The sequence below is a fragment of the Paramacrobiotus metropolitanus genome, unplaced genomic scaffold (assembly GCF_019649055.1).
Source record: "Paramacrobiotus metropolitanus isolate TYO unplaced genomic scaffold, Prichtersi_v1.0 Parri_scaffold0000295, whole genome shotgun sequence".
Lineage (NCBI taxonomy): Eukaryota > Metazoa > Tardigrada > Eutardigrada > Parachela > Macrobiotidae > Paramacrobiotus > Paramacrobiotus metropolitanus.
In genome coordinates, this window is record NW_026570515.1 from 15,063 (window position 1) to 35,510 (window position 20,448).

Below are 20,448 nucleotides of genomic sequence, written 5' to 3' on the forward strand. Positions count from 1 at the left end.
TGGTTGTGAAAAGTCTGAGTTGCGAAATGTTACGGTTGTGAAACGTCCAGGTTGTGAATTGTTACGCCATGAAACGTTACGTCATGAAATGTCGGGTTGTGAAATGTTATACAATCTTACTGCTTACGGTATGGTCGATCTGTAAGAAACCGTTTTATGAAACGACTAGGATGAACGAAACGACTGTAAGAAACCGTTTTACGAAACGACTACTACCCGTGTCCTTATGTAACCGTAAGCCGAAAACCCTATATAAAAGCATTTTAAAAGACAATAGCCGTCAAAGTAACAAAAAGTGCAAGCACAGACACACTACGTCACTGTTAAAATTTTAAACATTGAAAAAACAACCAACGTTATATTGGCAAACGTTATACGGTGTACGGTACGGTCTATCCGGTTATTGTTACCGTAACCGTACAGTAGCTGCAGAAGCGTCGATTGGTACCGTACCGGTACGTAACCGTACAAAAATTCCGTACGGTTCGAGACTTCTACTTTGCGCATTAATAGCGGCTCGAAGAAATGCACGTCAAAGTGTGGGTACGGAAATAGTAACACACGCTGCTCAATGTCCGATATATTGTCATTGTCCGATCCGCCAGGGAAAGCGGCAGTTGCTGGCCCTAAACGTGGGGCATGCAGGTTTTGTAGGGATGTAGGTCTTGGAAGGAATAAGCTCATTAATGCTGCTTGTGTAGGCTGGTCCATAGTCAGAACAGATCGAGTCATTAGATAATTTCACTTCCGTCTTGACACTTGCATCATTTTTGCAGGCGGAAATTTCACGGACGCCGCCACGCACTGTTTACCAATAAGTGTATACAAAAGTGGGCGTACGAAATGGTGCGTGACTTCGATTTCTTACACCGAAGCCGCATCATTCTCCGCAGTCAGAGCAGTCGCGTAGTTTATTTCACGGAAGCACGTTTTAAAGGAACCATCAAGATTGGAGGTTTTCACAGCATACGCCAGTTGGAACGGTCCTACTCGCCGAAATCATGCCCACTCCGGCGCGGACGATTGTTTCGTCGCTCCCGAACTGATTAACTGTCTCCAAAGTAGGATGTTGGACGTAAAAGCGATATCTGGAGTGCTGGCTGTGTTGCCTGGAACTTGCTAACCGGGCAACCGCCACTGTAGATATATCAGAGCAAAAAGCCAGCCAATAGGACTGGAAATGGGGGTTCTTTATCACTTGAATAACGAAAAAATCTGATATTTCCTGAGATTCCTGAATCGTTACCAAAAATCGCCAAGGATTTCGTCGTACAGTGCCTAAAATCTAATTTGAAAGAGCGGCCGAGTGCGGACGGGCTGCTTGCAATAAACGGTCCGCTTTCAAAATGTAGCGACACGGATAATCCTGACCTCTCTCAAAACCAGCAAATAAAAGATTTATCGGGAGTAACGCTAGACTATTGATCAGAAAAGGCACGTACATATGTCCATTACTTGTACTCGTAATAACTAACGGAACCTAACCCAGATCTTGTCACTTCTATTACGCTGTCATCTAAATTACTGTATTTGGCGTTTAATTACAGTAATGAGCAATCAGTTCTGTTGTCTCCCAAAAATAGATCCCATAACCCAAATATTATATTCTAGTTTTTATCCAGTAATTCAGCATCGATTCGCGCTGCAGGCACACCTATTTTCGGCATAAAACCCCTGGCACCCGTACCGCACAAATCAAGCTGTCAAAGATAAAATGGAAAACTATGGCACTATCCCTAATGATGCGCCACCGGAACATATCAGCTTATCAGTTATCACTGGAAGAAAAACAATGCAGCAAATTAACTTCAGGTTCAAAGGAGCCTGCACAGAGTCTGTGAAGAACGCTAATTAAAAAGATTTTTACTTACGGATTACGCTACAATGTGCGTGGTTGTATAACTTGTATTGAGAGTTGAACGTTGAGAGAGTTGAGTTGAAAGAAGAACAAGTGAGTTGCGGACACTAGTTGTCCGCAACTCCCTTGTTCTTCTTCGAGAAACGGCGGAATCTCCCATCAGGTTTTTACCCAGGATCGATGAATCTGTCGATTATAATTTTCTGCGTAGCGTAAAGCAATAATTTTAAATTGGAAAGCAGTAGGTAAATATCTCTTTGGGCGATTCTGCGCAGGATAGAATTATCTTATGATATTTGGTTGAACAGTACGCAACTTAGAATCTTTTTTTTATAAATTGCAATCTGGACAGTTCACGCAGACTTCGTTTGGCAACATCACCCTTCCCTCATGCTGCCATGAAAACACATTCTTTCTGTCTTGAGCTCGCACATTGGCTCCAACGTCGGGGCGAACTAAAGTTTGTCAACAATTGGAGCTATATCGCGCCAAAGCACTTTTCCTGCAAAATCTTTGCTTTGTTTGTAGAAGTACGCAGTATTGGCCGGGGCTTCAATTCTGTCAAATACGAGCGAGAGATATTCGTGGATGACCTTCGGCAGTTTCCAGATAACTCCGCTTCCTGCACCCACTCCAACGTGATTGTGCTGCAAGACAACGTCGGCAATTGCTTCGGCGTTCGATGGCAATAGTCGCGCATATCTCTCTTTAAACTGAAAAAAAGATCTGTTTTTGCCTTGAGTCTGGAGTAGATTTTACGTAACCAGCACCACTCCACGTACATAATTATAATAACAATAACAGTGATAACCATGATCTATCTTATATCAAATAGACGCGTATCTTAACCGCATTGTGCGATTTTAAGGCCCATTTAAAAGAACTATTTCGGCATTTCCCAACAACCAGTCATCTTAGTGACTCTTACTATAGCATTTCAGTGGCCGATCTCCGCTTTCGTGGCGTTTTACTACTTCGCTTTGACCATTATTTCGAACACTTGTACTGTATGGATCAATATTTCTAACACTCGGCCGAGTAAACAGCCGCTTTAGCCGGCAACTACTTTAGCAGGATAACTGAAATGTCTATGAGCCACGTAGGCTGCAGCATGTAGCACGCACTACGCAGTGTAGCATACTAGCATGTAAGCCGACTGAATGCGCAGACTGAAATGCCGTGTTAGACTCGGAGACCAACACGGGCAAAAGCACGGTGAGTGTTAGAAATATTGAGTCGTACACTGCAACCGTACGAAATATCGGTCAAAGCGAAGTAGCTGAAGTGCTAATCCCAGTTCAAATAACGTGTATAATGAAACTAAAATTAGATTCTACACCTGTTTCGCGGCTGGACCTGGTTGTGCAACTGACCAGAACATTATTCCGGGTCTAAATTCAGAAAATTCTGATTTTTTTATGTAGTAGAATGGTGGAAATTCGGTATGCAGACAAATTAATTTTAAACAAAGGCCCAAAGGGCATAGCCAGACAGAATTTGAAGAAACACGTAATTACTTATATACTATAGCGTACTGCAGTACGCTACATTAAAAACAAGTTCCATATGCCGTTACCGTAACGGTATCGCGCAGATACCACAATAAACAAAACAAAACGAATTTCAAAAATAAAATATTTTGAAATTTGAAAAAAAGATGCCCGCCACAGCCTTCCTCTCTCTGCCATTTTATTTTTTTTTGCGACAGGCTTATCGAGAAATCGTTATGAACGAAACTGCTGGCGCGGGAGTCGCGGTTGCACATCTGAGTAAATGTTTCACTCATCCTTAATAGTGTACATAAAACAAATCCGAGAAATTAGAACCATTACACTACCATGCACTTCACTGTAACAGTTAAACGTAATGTTTAAATGTAGGTGTTACATAATTTAACAAACCTTGTCATCTTGGGAAAGTCTTAGCATGATCCAGTAGTAAACTATAACCCATCGCTGATAATAATCAGGCCGATTAGCGCCGGGCATTGTGCTGCTACCATTTTCCATTAATTGGAGTAACTGTTTGGGAAGGATCTCCAGCTGAGCATACATGTCAAGGATATCCTTTCGATCTGCGTCATTGTTTGGAGGGCTGCGACGATACCGATGGTTGTTAGTATGTGACATGTGCTAGGTTAAAGAAATCTCTACCTTTCCTCCTGCAAGCGCTTTTTTATTGCAAGCAGGAGTCGAGTACGCGCATCAACGAAAAAAGGTTGCTCGAGTACGAAATAATTGTAATCCTCAAAGCCATAACGAAGCTCGCTATTGCTTCTTTCCCCAGACTGTTGCATTCCATTGTTGTCTTTCATATAGGTTCCATTTGCCCAAGTTGTCGGTTGCCTTCCAATAATCGCGTATTTCTTGTTGCGCCGGATAAAGCTATCGTAATCATCGTCTCTTTGTAGTATCAGATTAAATTTGGAGTCGCTGTGATTGCGTATATTTTCGAAAGCGTGCTCCAGCGCCTTATCGTGGAAGGAGGACAAAGTAGGGCACTGTATATTGAACCCTGCCGCGGCAGTGCCATTTGGACTGCGGATCGACGAATAACAAGCCCTCCGAACTATTGTTTGGTTTCCCGCGTACTGGCAACCACGAGATTTTTTGTTGCCGGGACTTCCGAAACCGTCTTTGTAACCTCCGAGCAGAAAAAGCCGGACTGCGTCCAAGATGTCTTTATCGTAGTAGCACTTTAACATAAGGCCGTCAATCAGCTGCGGTGGAGCACAATCGGGTGACACGTATGACTGCGTCCAGTTTTCCATTTCCTTACCTTTCCAGGATATGAGAGCAACAGCTTCGTAATCTGTAGTAAATCCTAATCAGATCAACGGCATATTTCACACAGCAGTCCAATATGTTACAGCGCAACAATCTTTTTCTAAACTAGCCATACTTCTATATAAACTCGTCAATCTTAACTTTGGCTAGGGTACGGTTTTCCGGCTTTCTGTGTGGACAGATCTTTGCACAATTCTAGTTTGCATCGTTAATTTTGACGCTGTGAATTGTAAGGGCGGGACGCTCCGCCCTCCTGATTAGCTATTCGCTGTTTCTGGGGATTTCCACCCCGCACATTGCTGCGCTGTTTTGACGGATCTGCAGCACAGTTGCACTGGCTGCAGAATCCTTCCTTGTTAGTCTGGTGTTGCTGCGCCACGGTGCGCATTAGATTCGGCAATAAAGCCCCATCCAGGTTCACCGCTGTTCGCTGTCGATGATACGCGTGGCGCCCATACGGCCCCGCGTTATAGAATCTTGTTTTATTTTTTCGCCAGCCATTACTTACATGATTTTTAAAGAAAATATTTTATGGTTTGCACAAATAGAATTTGCGTATTTTGCTGAATCGCAAGTCTTTTATTTCCGAACGAACCAAAAACCTTATATATGAGTACCGGTTTTCTTGTGTACCCGTTATCGAAGTGCATCGATGAAGACTCGAACGGCTGCCGTTCGTGCCCTCATCGAAGGATTGAGGCCGTCTTAATAAGCATGGTCTGGAGGCATTGCGAGCTTTTTGTCGGCCGGTGCATTGGAAACATCTTTACCAGATAACTTCACGCATTCTTATAGCCGGTGAAGGCACTGCGCGCGAAAACGGATTTTACGCCTACGTGAACAAATCTTCTGGCTACAAAATAACATAAAGGAATGCAAAAAAGTGTCTGGGAATGCGCGACAGCGAAAGTTGCCGTGGATGCGCAAGTATTTGGTGCTGTGTACCGGGCCAAATCCCTTAAGCCGCAACTTTCAAGATTTCGCGTTTAGTGTTCGCCCGTCCCTTGGACAGGCTTGTAACGCTAAGTTCGCGTTTGAAACAATGGCCACTTCACTACGTTTTTTGGATTTTAAATCCGCTCCGCAGTTAGATTGTCCATTAATGCATCGATCGTCTTTTCGTCACTTTTCGCCAGGCAGTTACTATTATTCTCACTAAATTATCTGGCGTGCACGAAGCCACCAACCACTAGCCAGCCAGATGCATGTTACTTGCTTAAGCGGTGTGGCATGGCGCGCCGTGGTATGCAGCTTGGCGGAAAACGTAAATTTGCATTATTGATTCGACACAAAATTCCGGACAAGCTTGCACTGTACAAACAGTATATGCTTCATACTACACGGCCAACGTGTACGAAGCTGAGATTTCGTTTCGGATGCTGATGTTGTGCAGTAAATTATGCACAAAAGGGGTTATAAGGGTAGAAAAAAAAGAAAACAAATTGGTTATAAATGTCATTACGTCAATAGTAATAAATCCCATCCATGATGGTTACTCGTATCACTACGACTGCCTGATGGTAAGATGTTTCTAATTTTGCTTGAACTGCACGGAATTTAGCTGACAACCGGAAGAAATTTACTTACATAGTGAAATACATACAAGCCGGTCCGGAGTTAGAGCACGATAGAGAACAGCGAACAATGTAAATTCACGAGTTGCGCCAACTGTAGTGCAGTGGCTATCGACTAAGCGCTAACATCGCGTTTATTATGCGTTAGCTGTTCTCTATCGTGCTCTAACTCCGGACGGGCTTGTACGTACATACATACATACCTTAGTGAAATACTACAATGGCACTTACTTAGGCAGGTGATAATCTCTTCAGGCACAGGATCACGGGCTTGTCGCAGAGAAACCAAAAGTGCCTTTACAGCTGTTTCTGTTTCCTTAGGCTTAGGCAGAGAGTCGTAAGGGTCCCCAAATGCAATCAAATTTGTTTTTATTAGGTCCTTTAGGTTGACGTGTGTGTTCAAGTCGATAGTTGATGGGCATAGTGCTTGTAAGATAGACAAAACACGTTTTGCTGCAATGTCTGACAATTCTGCCTTTTTCTGAAAGAGTCGCTCGATAACATCTTTTATGACTGTTCGCACATTCGCTGATAGCTGATATCTTTCCAGTGCGCGAAACAGTAATTCATTAAAGCTTTCGAGAGGAAGGGGACCATCTACTCCATAATGGATTTTCCATACTCTTTCTATGGCATCTGACGCGTATGTCGATAGTGGGCCATATGGCTGACAAAGGCGAGCTTTGTTGAACAATCTGTCGTTTACTTCTCGGAAGCCTTCTATTATTGAAGTGATGGCTTGCGCAGCCCGGTCGCGAAGCTCCTTGCCATCAGCGATTGTTAACGACGGCGTTGTTGCTATCGTGGTGCCATTTGCAAATAGTCCGCTCATGTCGTGCGCCTGGTTTGATTCACTGGATTGCGACGTATTTGCCACTGGGCCACTTAAGGTGAAACTGATTTCTGGACTGCCGCTGTTCGACCCAATTGCTGCCCAGTTGCGAAACACTAGCATCTTGTTGTTTAGAATATTTGACGATACTTTCAATATGTTTAAGCATTCTTCCTGAAATTCCGTTAACGCCAATGCTATCTTTTGTAGAGGGACGCCTAATCTGTAAATAAGGGCTAGAGGCCAAGTATAGCTGATCAGCTGATTTACTGCTATGGCAAATCTGTCCGGTGGTTTATAAGTTGGGTGATACAATCCTGTTAGCTGGTCCGTTATGTCGCGTGTCGCAGAATATAAAAATTTTTCGCTCCGAATTAAAAAGTCATTTATGGCGAGTTGTAATAAGATGTCATTCATGGCGAGTTTTATCGCAGTGTTGTGCGATGCTTCTTCGGAAAAGTTGCGAAACTTTTGGAAAACAAGTCTAGTGGCATCTTCAGAATCGTTATTCCCGTGGGTTTCTCTTAGCCTTTTTAAGTATTGCGATAGCGGTTCGTTGGTTATAAGACTGGTTTCCAAATTTTCAGCTATACGTTTTGTAGTCGTTACTACTTGCCCACGGTTGAGCTCTATGAAATCAGTGAGAGCCCTTTTGATCGTTTCTCTGCGCCCCTCTGGTACTTTGCCGTCAGAAGCACAGTATTTGCAGGCGTATGCCGATATAGCTTGCGTAGTCTCCTCGATCAGTTTGCTTGGTTTATGAAATCCTTTCAGATATTCTGCTACTGACGCCGTTGCTAATACAGCATTCACATGCCGATAGAAATGCTTCGGAAGGATTGGCCAAATTAAATCAATATTCGACTGTTGCCACTTATCCGACTCCTCTTTCGGACGCTCACTGGCATCTACGATGACGCACATCCGGCACGTTTCGATACTGATGTAACGAAGATGATCGTGATTAAGCGGATCGCCCTGCAATAAAGACGCATTCTAGAACCAACTTTTAAAAGTCCAGCGATGCTGTACAAAAATAAACTTTTCCTTTTTAAGAGAACGACGCCCTATGGGTGCTGTGAGTCTGCGACCATACCCCGTGCGATTAAACTGCGATGATCAACCGATTTAAGCCGTAGTTCGCAAAGCTTCTGGCATTGCAGCGCAAATGCAAACCTGTAACTCACAATGCACGTATCACGGTAGGTGTCATCACAGCTTAATGGTGCAGAGTATGGTCACAGCAGTGACAGCACTCATCGGTTCTCGTACCTTTTTCAAGTTATCTCTGCCGTTATCGTCGTAAAAACTCTAATTTCCCTCAAAACTTTATTCGTTGTGCTAACTACCTGAGTCTTGAACTGGCACAGCAGTATAACATATGACGCCAACACACGTATGTTTTCTTACGAATACAACAGACACTTTTCGGTGACCATTACTTAACTCAATCCCTATCCCAAACTCAATAAGGATTCAAGGGGACCGAAAAAAGCAAGATGTACCGCGGCTACACGTGACTTTAAAATTCGGAATGATTCTAATGCTTCTGTTTTACCGGTTACGTTCAGAGTACGGTACATGCCCGCTATCTGAATTCGTACTTACGAGTATATCTTATTAATAGCGAAATTAATTGGGTGTTTACTAATGAATATAGTCGCGTATATGGTGAAATAGTGTAAAATAATAAAATGAAAGCGGATCATACCGAGGTAGGTACCTGGACTAACCTCAACAAACTCAATATTGGGAAAATCGTCAAGTGCCACCCATTCCTTCTCCAGGAAATCTTTAGAGGCCAAGACAACAATAAGGGGTGGGTCGATCTCTTGAACAGCACGTAGTGGCTTAATAAAATTGACCAACCCGACTGAAGAGGGATCCCGGTCTGACACAACGCAGACAATTACGTGATGAACAGGTACAGGTTTCAGCACTTCCATTCCGCGTGGTTGCTGCAACAGTTGTTCTCTCTCAATAATGTACTGTAGCCGCCCGCACAAGTTGCCCCACAGAGTGAGGTATACGGATATTTGGCCTCACATTGCTCGCTGTTCAGCGCAGTGTGTGCAGGGAGAAGGCAGCGGCCGGATCTGCCAATGGAGCAACTTGTGCGGGCGGCTACAGTAATTTCTGCATTACGGGCTATGGCTATTTTGCCGTCATATTTTACTGCACGTCAAAATAGTCTTCTGTCATTTTGCCGCTTGTACGACGTAGAACCGTGGGGCTACCTTTTTTGGCGCAGAAGCTGGCGGAATAGCCTTCGACTATGTAGCCCACGTTGCAGATTTCTGTTTATTTCAAACTCTTATCGATGCAGATAACCGTCGCCACCCTCACTGCAATTTTTTTGGCTTACCGCGAACCATCCTGATGCCGCAACGAGTGGTTCGCCCAGCTGCGGCAACCCTTGCCGGCTGCTAAGTGCTAACTCAGTCGTGTAACCACGTAGTGTTAAAAGATCCTTGGGAACTCGAGTGCGCTAAGGAAGAGACCTCGGCTCAACAGTTGGCAGCAAGGAGCATTCGCTGTGGCAGACAATATTCGCCGGGAAAAAAATATCAGAGTAGTTGGGCAAAAATTTTACAGCTAGTTGCTTCTGCGAAAATGCCGTGACGTGTTACTGGATCTGATTTATGTAGCTGGAGATACCAAGATAGCAACGATGGAATTTTAAACCTCTTAGGATATTTGATGTTCTGTATGTATGTACAGAGTAGTTTGCAAACTATTACTGTACTTACGGCCGTTTATAACTTCACTTACTTTTGATACCATTTCCGTACGGGGTAGCAAGTACACGTTATATTGTCCAGTAATATCACAAACGGTGTCCTTATTAGCCTCCTTCCTAAAATCGGTAATGATAATAATTGATAGTAATTAAAAAACTACCGCTCGGCCCACATACACACCTACGTAAAATGTAGTACAACATTCAGTCAAGGAGTTGCCGCATGCGTTACTGTATACAGTAAGACGTACAACTTACAACGTGCTGCGCAAGCATTGAGAAAGGGCAGGAATATGGGACGTTTCAATTCTGATACCGACGCCGTTCACCACACCCTGCGCATTTTGGCTAAAACAGCAGCGCAGTGTGCCGAAATGCGGTATGCCGGCATAAAAATTAATGATCCCCTTGGATTACGTAATTGTCAGGATGCATGGCAACGTGTGCCAGCTGTCTGCCGGCATACCTCCATGATGTTGTAATATTTACTTGTTTGTCATTGTTATGCTGTTCAGTTCATGATCCATAAAAAGATCAATAAGTATCACGGAACCAATATCAACTTACCAGGGCACATTCTGCGGGTCTAAATTCAGAAAATTCTGATTTTTTGTAGAAAGGTAGAGTACTACCCCAGTTTGCTTAAAAAAATAATTTTTTCTGCAAAGGCTCAAAGGGCGTGGCCAAACAGACTTAAATTAGTACATAAATACATAAAGACTGCATACTTATTGTTAGGTATACTATTACACTGCATTTGTGCAGTACTCTATCAGGGCTTTTTCGTATTATCTAAATTCTGCGGGTATGGCATTAATAGTTGATGGACCTTCCAGTTTCATTTTCAAGTACCGATCTCATTATCGCGCGCGTGCGATGACACTTACGCAGTTGCCAAATCACAGATTTCCAAAAATTCATTATCGGCTGAATTGCGAACACATCCGTACAACGACCCAAGAATTCCTTGTATACGGTTTAGCTTTCAATATAAAAATGTTTTGAAAGAGAAATGCTTGGAGGGCATGGGCACGTGTTCTGAAAGAGTTCCCTTCGAGGCCAGCGCCCGCAAACTCAAAACAAAGCTGCAGAAAAGCCAGCATCGAACCACTGGAAGATACAGCTGCAGTGGTACATATATCTATATAGCATTCAGTACCATGTAATCATTTAAGTGTTGGTTGACCCCGCCCTTTGAGCCTTTGCAGATAAAATTATTTTTTTAAGCATGTTAGGGTAGTACTCTACATTTCTACAAAGAATCATAATTTTCTGAATTTAGACCCGGAGAATGTGCCCTGGTTAGTACTTGAAAAAAATTTGTAACAGAAACACTTCCTCAATGCTACAGAAACACTTCCCTGGTCAATAAAAGAGCAGTACACTCCTTTGACACGTTAACGTGACACTGTAATTAATATAGTTAGTGGTAAGCACCAAAGTAATTCTGGTTATCACCGATTGGGCAGACAAAGGTCAAGATATCGAGCATAAGCCCGCCCGGATTTAGCACGATGCAGCTCCGTAGCGCACAGAAACGTGCATAACGCAGTGGCATACACTACGTCTTCGATTTGCCGCATTGGCGTAACACGCGCTTTGGCTTACTGTATAGTTGATTGTGGAGCATAACGGATACGTTTCTTGAGTTTATCGCTTATAGCGGTTAAAATGACTTCTGGATGTACACATAATGTCATAAGTAAGGCATAGATACCTTCGGACTGCAAAACGTGTTTCGTGCCATAGTAAAGACGACGGTATGCAAAGCGGCTTCACAACAGCGGTCCAGTCCTAAACAATACCTAAGAGCCTGCTTCTAAGGGATCGCACAAGTTCTGGCTGTGAATATATGGCGCATGAATGTACGCACTTATGTACGACAATGTACGTATGATCTGTTCCTCACTGTTCAGGCTGCTGTCACCCGACATTTGTTGTTCGCAATAAATATGTGCTTACTACTTACCCTTCAGTTCCAATTGGGAACTCAAGCTCCAGTTTGCTGGTCGAGGTCGATTCGGGGACTGTTGCAAGCTTCTGACGTTTGCCAGAAATCTCCCAGCAATTAGGGCACAAAACTGCATACAGTTTCTTGAGTTTCGTTTTTGTTATCAAGAATAATTTTGAGCCGGATCGGAGGTGAAGATATGCCGGGGGGTGTAAATGCAATTCACCGTCAGACAGCATAGCAAACAGAGTCGCTCGGCAGAGGAGTTGAAACTTTGTCTATAATCAGGCCCATGCCAGAACAAAACCGTATTCTATCATCACGTTATTCCCGTACCCTTGCATCTTCCACGTGATCAAATCCATGAACCAAGTTTTCGTTCATTCCGTTGTTCAAAAGCGGTGCATTAAGTTGATGTGCTTCGGCATCCCCATTTTGTTGCCGCCGCTGTGTGCCCTGTTTGCGGAAACATCTCCGCCACGGTGATGACCTGTGCCGGGTATTGGCAGTGGCCTCATCTGGTTGCGCTGCACATCCAGCACTTGTCCAATGTAGACCGATGCGACTGCGTAACACAATCGTCCGGATGGTGTCGTTCTCGGAATGGTCTGATAAGTCAAACCAGTTATGCACGACTTGAGATATTCCCGGTGCGAGACAGCGTTGTGCCAAAAGAGCAAATTGAATTTCTGCTGTGCAAATAACGCGATCGGCTTGTAGTTCAACCCAACATTCCCTGCCATTTTTACTGCTTATGGTTTTTTTCCACCAGTTGTCTTTATGCCAGTTAGGAATGTTCCGAAATCTTTCCTACGAGTAAAAAATATTTTAAATGAAAAATCCAAAAAAAGCGCCTAAATCAAAACTTTTGTGCTTCCCGAACCTTATTTTCGAATACCAACACTTTCACGATCACCCGCAGATCAGGATAGTGCTGCTTCAGTGTGTGAACACGAAGAAAATTGCAGTTATCCTCGTCTCTATGGTTCTGAGCGCTTTCGTTCGCAAAGAAGAAAGCACACTGGCATTTCGCCGAAATGTTTTTTTTGAAGTCTTTGTTCTGGAAAACTGATCCGCTGATAACCGTGAGGAAATGTTTGTACCTTCCAGCAACTGTATCCATCTTTTCCGTAGCCTCATCGGATGCCTCTGGACTGTAAATTAATAATCGTCTAAACGTTGCACCAGTAGCATAGCGTTTACGTCTTTAGTTGAAGAACAGACCTGCGCCATCCAACCCGGTTTAAAAAGCGCTTACCATACTGCCATTGGTACTGCATTGTGCAATGTGCGGTATTTTGGGACAATGAATTTTTCCAGTTGGCGTCGACTGAATAATGGTGGAGTGGAACAGACTCCACTCGTAGCTAATGCGAACAGTCTCCGAAAATGCATTGTCCCATACCGGTAGTACTGCGTACATATGCACTTACAGTTCGAAGACAGAAATAAGTACTACGGTAGCGGCGGTCGCAAGTTAGACCACAGAGTGTGGTATACAGAAATCTGCATATACTAGCACCGTAATTATCGAATTTGAAGCCCCCCCCCCTAAATACAAGCCCATGCCCGTAATTAAAGCCCACCCCGTGGGTCATTTGAAATATTTGTAACCCTGGGGCTCTAGTTCGATAATTACGGTACATTGTTCGTACAAGGCAGCATGTCAAATGCTCAGCAGGGATCAAACAGCGGCGGGACCAGACGGTGGTCTTAATTGTGACCGCCGCTACAGTATTATTTTTTTATTAGGCGTCTTGTTCTGATTTACATTTATCGTCCTCTATTTCCCTTGTTGTATAGCTGCCGTGTGAAGTCTTATGACAGTTGGTGACGTCACCGGAACCGGTTTTGTGCCTACAGCCAGTTACACGGTTCAGCGAGACCGGCAGAACACAGCAGACACCACTCACATTGCGCGTTAGTAAGGGAGTCTGTCCTCGAATATACAAGCAGTTGTGACGTTTCCAAGCAAAGCCGGAAATATAATCGAAATCATACTTACTCTAGCAGCACAAGAATTTTTTCTTTTGGATTGGTTTTGCAGAAGCTTTGGGCAAACCGAGCCACAGCGTCCGGGTTTACAGACCCAAGCAATAGGACATACCTACACAACATTCACGAATTAACAGCAACCCTTGTCGTAAGTACTACGCAAGTACATTTTCTACACAATATTATAGCCGCAAAATATCTGCATGCAGAAACTACGAAGCTGCAGTCCCGGCAGAACAATATAACGTGTTGCAGTTATGTATCCTGACAGAGAGACACAAATGCATACTCACGATGCCACATTACGACAAGCCAAGCCATGCTACTTACGGTACAGCAAGCTCCTTGTAGGCGGTGCTTATTTAACCTTACCTAAATTTTTGTACGCCTGAACGGTATTACCGTATTACTACATTTTCAGGTATACATCTTCACTAACTTAGCGCTTTTATTCCAGTAAATAGTGCTGAAGGAGCGCATCTGAAGGATTTTTGGAAGCTTCTTCAGCATTTCCGGTATAATTTGAACAAGGAACACCTAGGTGTGAAATAGGTAGTTACATACTTAAACTATGTATTAATCTCAGTATGTTATTCGGTAATCTTGGTGCTACAGACAACTCTGACGTTGGTTTTTAAGCAGTCCTTTCACACACCCCGTCAATTATAAGCATCAGTTTTAATTAAATAAAGCGTGTGAAAACACCCGATCCTTTTCTAGGCACCTTTTCGAAGTTAACTACATATCGGTATACTTTCCCCTGGCTACAGTGTTGTTATTCTAGCCCTGGTCAAAAGCCGCTAATCAAATTGCTCACACTGAAATGCAGTATCAGTGGACCGGCTGAGAAAAATTGCGTGATAAGACAATTGTTTTCTGGTTGGCCGAAAAATCCGTTTTTGAATAGAAAGCAACTTCGAAACATGGCGAACGATTTCAAAAACTGAGGACATTATGACAACTTTATGAAAAGAAAAACGGGTGACTTTCAAAAACAACAACGTTCCTGATTATTAACAAAAGAAAAGGTACTTCTAAAAAAACGAGATGCAATAAGGGGATGTGTATGGTGAAAGGACCATCTGCAGCAATTTCTTTTATTATTTACCAGTGCAAGCGCTTGCGCAAGATAAACCGATATCTTGGAGATAGCTGTGTTCAGCTGTGTTGAAGTGACATCCAACAGCACTAGCTTTCCATAGAGAAAGGCAACTAGCCGCCAGTACGGCAGATCCTTCTGGCCGTTGTACGTAGAAACCCACGGATCGCCCAGGACCTCCACCTGTGAAATAATCATAAAAGCAACTACTGCTGAAATTAGTTTGCTTCAGACAACTTACGCTTCCACCTTGCGCCCACAATATAACTTTCTTGAAACAAGGATAATTACGCTCTTTCAGTCATGTAGCGGCCTCGCGAAGATTGCGGAGCAAGTAATTAACAGTCAAACATATATTCACCATTAGCGGTCAATTAACGGTCATTCTCCTTCTAAACTGTGCCAAACTATTACTTACTTTTTCATCGCTTTCTGATTAAATCTCTAATGCGAAATACCCTAGTGCCCTTATACATTACTTAGGCGTAGCTCGGAGCGCGATCTTCAATTTTGTTGACCTCGCAAACATAAAATACTATCGTTAAACTCACCAGATTTTTATAAAAAAGTTGTAAAGCAAATGGCCCTGCAAGACTATTTTTGATGTCGTAGAAACAAAGTCCACGTTAAAAATGTGTAGCATGTTGCCAGTGTTCAGTTTTTGAGGAGCATTTCTGGACATCCGCCCAATGTTTAATAGGAAATGGCTTTAAAATTATAAATATAGCAAGGTACTAGCCCGCTTTAAAAATCTAAAAACCTGGATGACGAATGTAGATGTGCAGCTCACCAAATGTATCCACGCTGCAAAAGCCAGAAACGAGCATGCAATCCATGTGACTCTGCGCATTATAGTTCCCACGGCTATTTTTAATTTGGGAAAAAATCGAATTATTTCATCACACAGCCATGTAACGCAGAAAATCCGCAGAAACTGCAAGTCTGAAAGGGATGGTTATTTCGTTACTGCTAACAAGTGCTTTTACGGAAAAACAAGGAATGACTGCACCTACTTGTCAGCGACATGTTCCAGTATGTGATTGGCTTGTTGCAATCGACACCGTAGCACATTTCACGAATTTGCAACCCAATAAGCGGCAGATTGGCACAGGCAGCCACGAATTCCCAGTCCTTGCAGGCACGCCAGAGGTTCGATGTTAGATAGTCTCGATCTTTAAAATTTTTATATGTGTCGATTAGTCCAACGTGGTAGTGGCAGCACAGACATTTCCGGAGAAAACGGAATGTAGCTTGCAACTGCAAATAGAATAGTAACCTAAAAACTTTTGATAAAATCAACGCAGGTAAGTCAGGTACAATTAATGGCAGGTAAAATTACGGGTAAAATTAAGCAGGCTATATTCTATCTGAGTAATCTGACCATCTGTATCCTATTGTCAACGTACAGAGCAGAAGAAAGCTGACTTTATATAACAACACAGTCGGTTAAATCAAAGCTAATTTTGAAATCTTAAGCTTTCGCTTTTTTCCTGATTTCAAGCGGACTTTGAGTAAACATACAACAATCTTTTAACAGCTTAAAACATCGATGTGCAGCGTGCATATACGGTACTTAATTAATTCGCAGTCGCTCTGCACTCGTCCAGAATTCCAAGTAATTCACGCGTGGTACAGCGTTTCGCGCACGTAATTTTTGTGGCGCTGGAGCTGCTTTTAATTATTGTGACTGTGTTCAAAATGTCATAAGTATAAGTCGGTCTGAATTTCGTGTTCGTTTGCTGCTAGTACTAGTGTTGTATGCTTTCCAAAGACCTCATTTCACAGCAAAGCCACGGCTGCAAATGGGAGAAAATGGGAATGAGACACGGAAACGAGCCATTGGGTCGGCTTAGGCACGCCATGCCACTTCGTAGACAAGTTTTGCGCAAAATGTGTATGTTGCTGCGGCACTCACAGAATTAGAGCCCCTGTACTGCGATAATTTCTCGGTATTTCTGAATTATAGCTGGTGTTTCCTTGGTGTAACTAAGAGGATGCGCGCAGTCGAACCGACAGTAAATTTTTTCAGCGAGACCAACCGACAAGCATGCACACAAGCAGATTATTGTTCCATATAACAGCCACCCGTAGAAGGGAGGAATCGTTTGCACTGTATGCATGTTACAGGTGACAGTCATCCGTGGATGGCTGCCAGTCGCTTGCACTATATGCACGGTTGTCGGTTGGTCGGCTGAAAAAATTTGCTGTCGGTTTTACTGCGTGTATCCTCGTATATATGAAACGTTTCGTACCAAAGAAAAAAACTGGAACGTTTTTTTCCTTCTTGTAGTCACTGTAGTCATCTGTAGACAACCTGTAGACAACCTGTATACATCCTAAGAAACCAGGTGACTACAGTATGTCTACAGTGGTGTCTACGGGATGTCTACAAGTGACTACCGGTGTATACAGGCAGAGTATCGAGCTGAACCTAAGAAGGGCTGCCTGTATACAGCGGTAGATATCCGTAGACAACCTGTAGACACCGTTGTAGACACGCTGTATACACCCTAAGAAACCAGGTGACTACCGATAGGTCAACAGGGTGTCTACAGCATGTATAGAGATGTCTACAAGGAGTGAAAAAACGATTCACCTTTTTTTCTTTGGTACGAAAGTGACCTAGAGGTCGCAAACCGTATACGGTATGACCGTATACGGTATACGGTATGGTCAAACCGTAAGGATCCGTATAAGAAATGAGTACGGTAACAAAATTACCGTACTTAACCGTATTTAAACTAGTTACGGTAATACCGTAACCGGACGAAAGGTTTTCTACGGTAAGTGACGGCACGGCACTTTTTAAATAAAAAGGTAAACAAAAGTTGGTGCCAGACATCCGGTTCACGTTTATCGCAGCTTCGCTCTCGCCTTAAACGAAACAATTGCATGCAGTGATGCTGTTTCAGCGCTCGTCACAGTGACTATTTGCAAATTCACATGTAAAGTAAGCGAGTGGCCACGGGCTCCATCACCGTGTTGCTGACATCATTAAAAACGCTGCAGTTGTTGTAAAACATTGTATCGACATATGGTGCTTTCGACTGACGCATTTTAACTGCAGCAGTTAAAATGCGTCAGTCGAAAGCACCATATCTCGATACTGAAATTAACTGATAGGTCAGGCTAATAAAAGTTGTTAGTACATGAGTGGATTGAAAGAATTTCTTCACAGTTAAGGATTAACTCGGTATTCTGAGAATCTGAGTGAAGTTATTTGCAATTTTAGAACATGTCGAAAAGAATGTTTCATATGTCGAAAAAAACTTAAAATAAACATGCCGTAGTTTACCGTACCGTACCGTAATGGGTTGGAAAATTTTTGTGCCGTAACCGTACAGATGCAGAACATGGCTGCCATAAGAGCACCGTAGCCGTAAAACGGTACGGTAAAACCGCACGTAATCGTAAGAAAATTTCGTACGGTTTGAGACCTCTATACGAAACGTTCCACAGGTGTACTTGACTTCGTTGTGAAACAGGCCTGTATTTGCTCAAAAAGGTTGGCAATCATCGCTTACAGACTTACAGTTACTTCAAATGGCTTGATCAACAGGAGAATTAGTAGGCAGCAGTTCACGGCAAGGTCACGTTTCGTCCAATGTAGGCTATCCTGTGTAGGGGTGCGGCACCATCCATGGTTTAGAATTCTATGCAATGGCAACATAAAAAAGTTTAATGGTTACCGAATCGAGCAACAAAACTCCAGGACGACTAAGGTGTCGATCGTTAGACGATCACACCGTCCAGGAACTAGAAAATAATGGCTGTCCACCCAGTTATTTTTAATACTATCAGTAATAAAAATTTAGTTCAAGTCAAGGGCGTAAATACGGGGGTGGCAACGTTCTGGAATTTGACTTCCCCTTTTCCCACACATTTTTGCAGGGAAAACGTTTTTCCAACGATATTACGCCCCTGATACAAATGCCTTGGTTGGGTTTAATCAGAGTGTGATTCTATTTCCACTTTGGTCAGCATACCGCTTCCAACCGGACATATGAAAGGTCGACATCGATACATCCCGGACACTGATTGGCGAGTCAATTTGATTTTCCGATTAGGATTCGTATCCTAACCACACAGAGTACCCGGATAAAATTGAGAAACCCAACCAAGTGTCCGGTTTATAGTTTATAACGGATCTCCGCAAAAAGGAGAAAAAGAGATTGAGGTGAAAAAAGTTTGCTGTGGATGTTCTTTTTGCTCTTATGCGCTGGGAAACTTGCAGAGGCCGTTATAACACATGCATATGTTGAAACAGTTAGCATAACATAGTTATCATAATCAGTACAGCACAGTTACAGTATTTCGTTGCAAAAGATTTCCGCACTGCCTAAGTATTTCAATTGTGAAATGTTTTCTATTTTTTTCTTAGTTAACTATTTTGCAACGAGATCCTTGGCACTGATGGTGACTGAATCAGAGAAAAGTCAGCTTGATGCTTAATTAGGGACGGTGACTTAATTAGGAACAAGAACTAAGTATAGCTGTATAACTACAGTAGAACTTACTATTCACACTATAGTAAGTACTTGTTAGGAATTATAAAAATTACGATACGTAAAGAAGTAAAACTCGTAAACTCGTACTCAATAGTGAAAATGTTAAAAAATATGTGGTCATGCAAATACTGCACAAAGTGCCGTGTGCTAGACTTGTGTGGTGTGAGCAAATGAAATGATCACATTAGTAACTGATTCCCTTACGCGTTGTTGATTGACATGTATGGAACGAAGAAATTGATGGCCAGCGACCTCATACTCAAACAAAACACGCAAAATCCTCGAATATCTCCATCCCGCCATAGTCGGGTAAAGGCTCGAGTGAAGTGTCTCTTGCTGATATTGCATCCGGCTTCAGCACGAGCTGCAATAAAGTGATGGACGATCGCCACTAACCCAAGGAAGGAAAAAATTAGGATGGACGAAGTGTAATAACACGTCCACGGGTAATACACAACATCCTTTAAGCTGCAACAGGTAACTGATATATTACTAGCGCTCTTTATGCAGATAATAATTACACGTTGTCCGTTTATCTCGCTTTGTATGCATTGCTGCTTTATTCGTACGGTAGATCGTCCCGGCGTAACAGATAGTAAAGAGTTGGCATAATTACGAACGAACTTCAGCATATTAATTACGCTCACTTTGTGATGTTTCGAGGAAGAGGGCATAGCAATTCGGATTGGTTGAGTCCGTCAGGAGCCGCAGATGTATTACAGGCCATCTTCTAAAATTTGGCATATAATACTTCTGGGGTAGCGTGTAAATATAGAGCTCTTGCTGGTTATACACGACGTCCGGCCTCCAAGGAATAGGTATTATACAGCTAACTGGCCGACCACTTTGATCACAATAAATTTGTTAATTCCAAACAACCATCAGAATTATTGAGAATATCATCATACAAACAGTTTTTCAAAGCAAGTATGGTGAGGTCTTAAAGCCAGTTATTTGTACTACTACGTGGAGTACGGTTTTTAAATTATTGAGAATATCATCATACAAACAATTTTTCAAAGCAAGTATGGTGAGGTCTTAAAGCCAGTTATTTGTACTACTACGTGGAGTACGGTTTTTAAATTTACTGGTGCGCACCAAAACC

The 20,448-nt window shown here is 42.8% G+C and overlaps 1 protein-coding gene across 2 annotated transcripts; it reads right to left on the bottom strand.

The window, feature by feature from the left end:
• Nucleotides 1-1,636: 1,636 nt before the first annotated feature.
• Nucleotides 1,637-20,421, bottom strand: LOC129601900 (uncharacterized). Of its 2 annotated transcripts, none has more exons than XM_055500831.1 (17): nt 19,991-20,421; nt 19,548-19,811; nt 18,368-18,488; nt 15,849-16,092; nt 15,626-15,777; nt 14,845-15,018; nt 14,176-14,273; nt 13,747-13,848; nt 12,625-12,895; nt 12,078-12,551; nt 11,760-12,019; nt 9,823-9,907; nt 8,784-9,008; nt 6,450-8,028; nt 4,012-4,669; nt 3,760-3,952; nt 1,637-2,571 (listed from the first exon to the last, which is right to left on the bottom strand). In XM_055500831.1, exons 1-17 carry the CDS (start codon nt 20,068-20,070, stop codon nt 2,314-2,316), a joined length of 5,238 nt encoding a protein of 1,745 aa, XP_055356806.1. In that variant the 5' UTR covers nt 20,071-20,421; the 3' UTR covers nt 1,637-2,313. The 2 variants fall into 2 exon arrangements, with proteins under 2 accessions (XP_055356806.1, XP_055356805.1); XM_055500830.1 differs by having other exon boundaries at nt 4,012-4,681.
• Between the last annotated feature and the right edge of the window lie 27 nt (nt 20,422-20,448).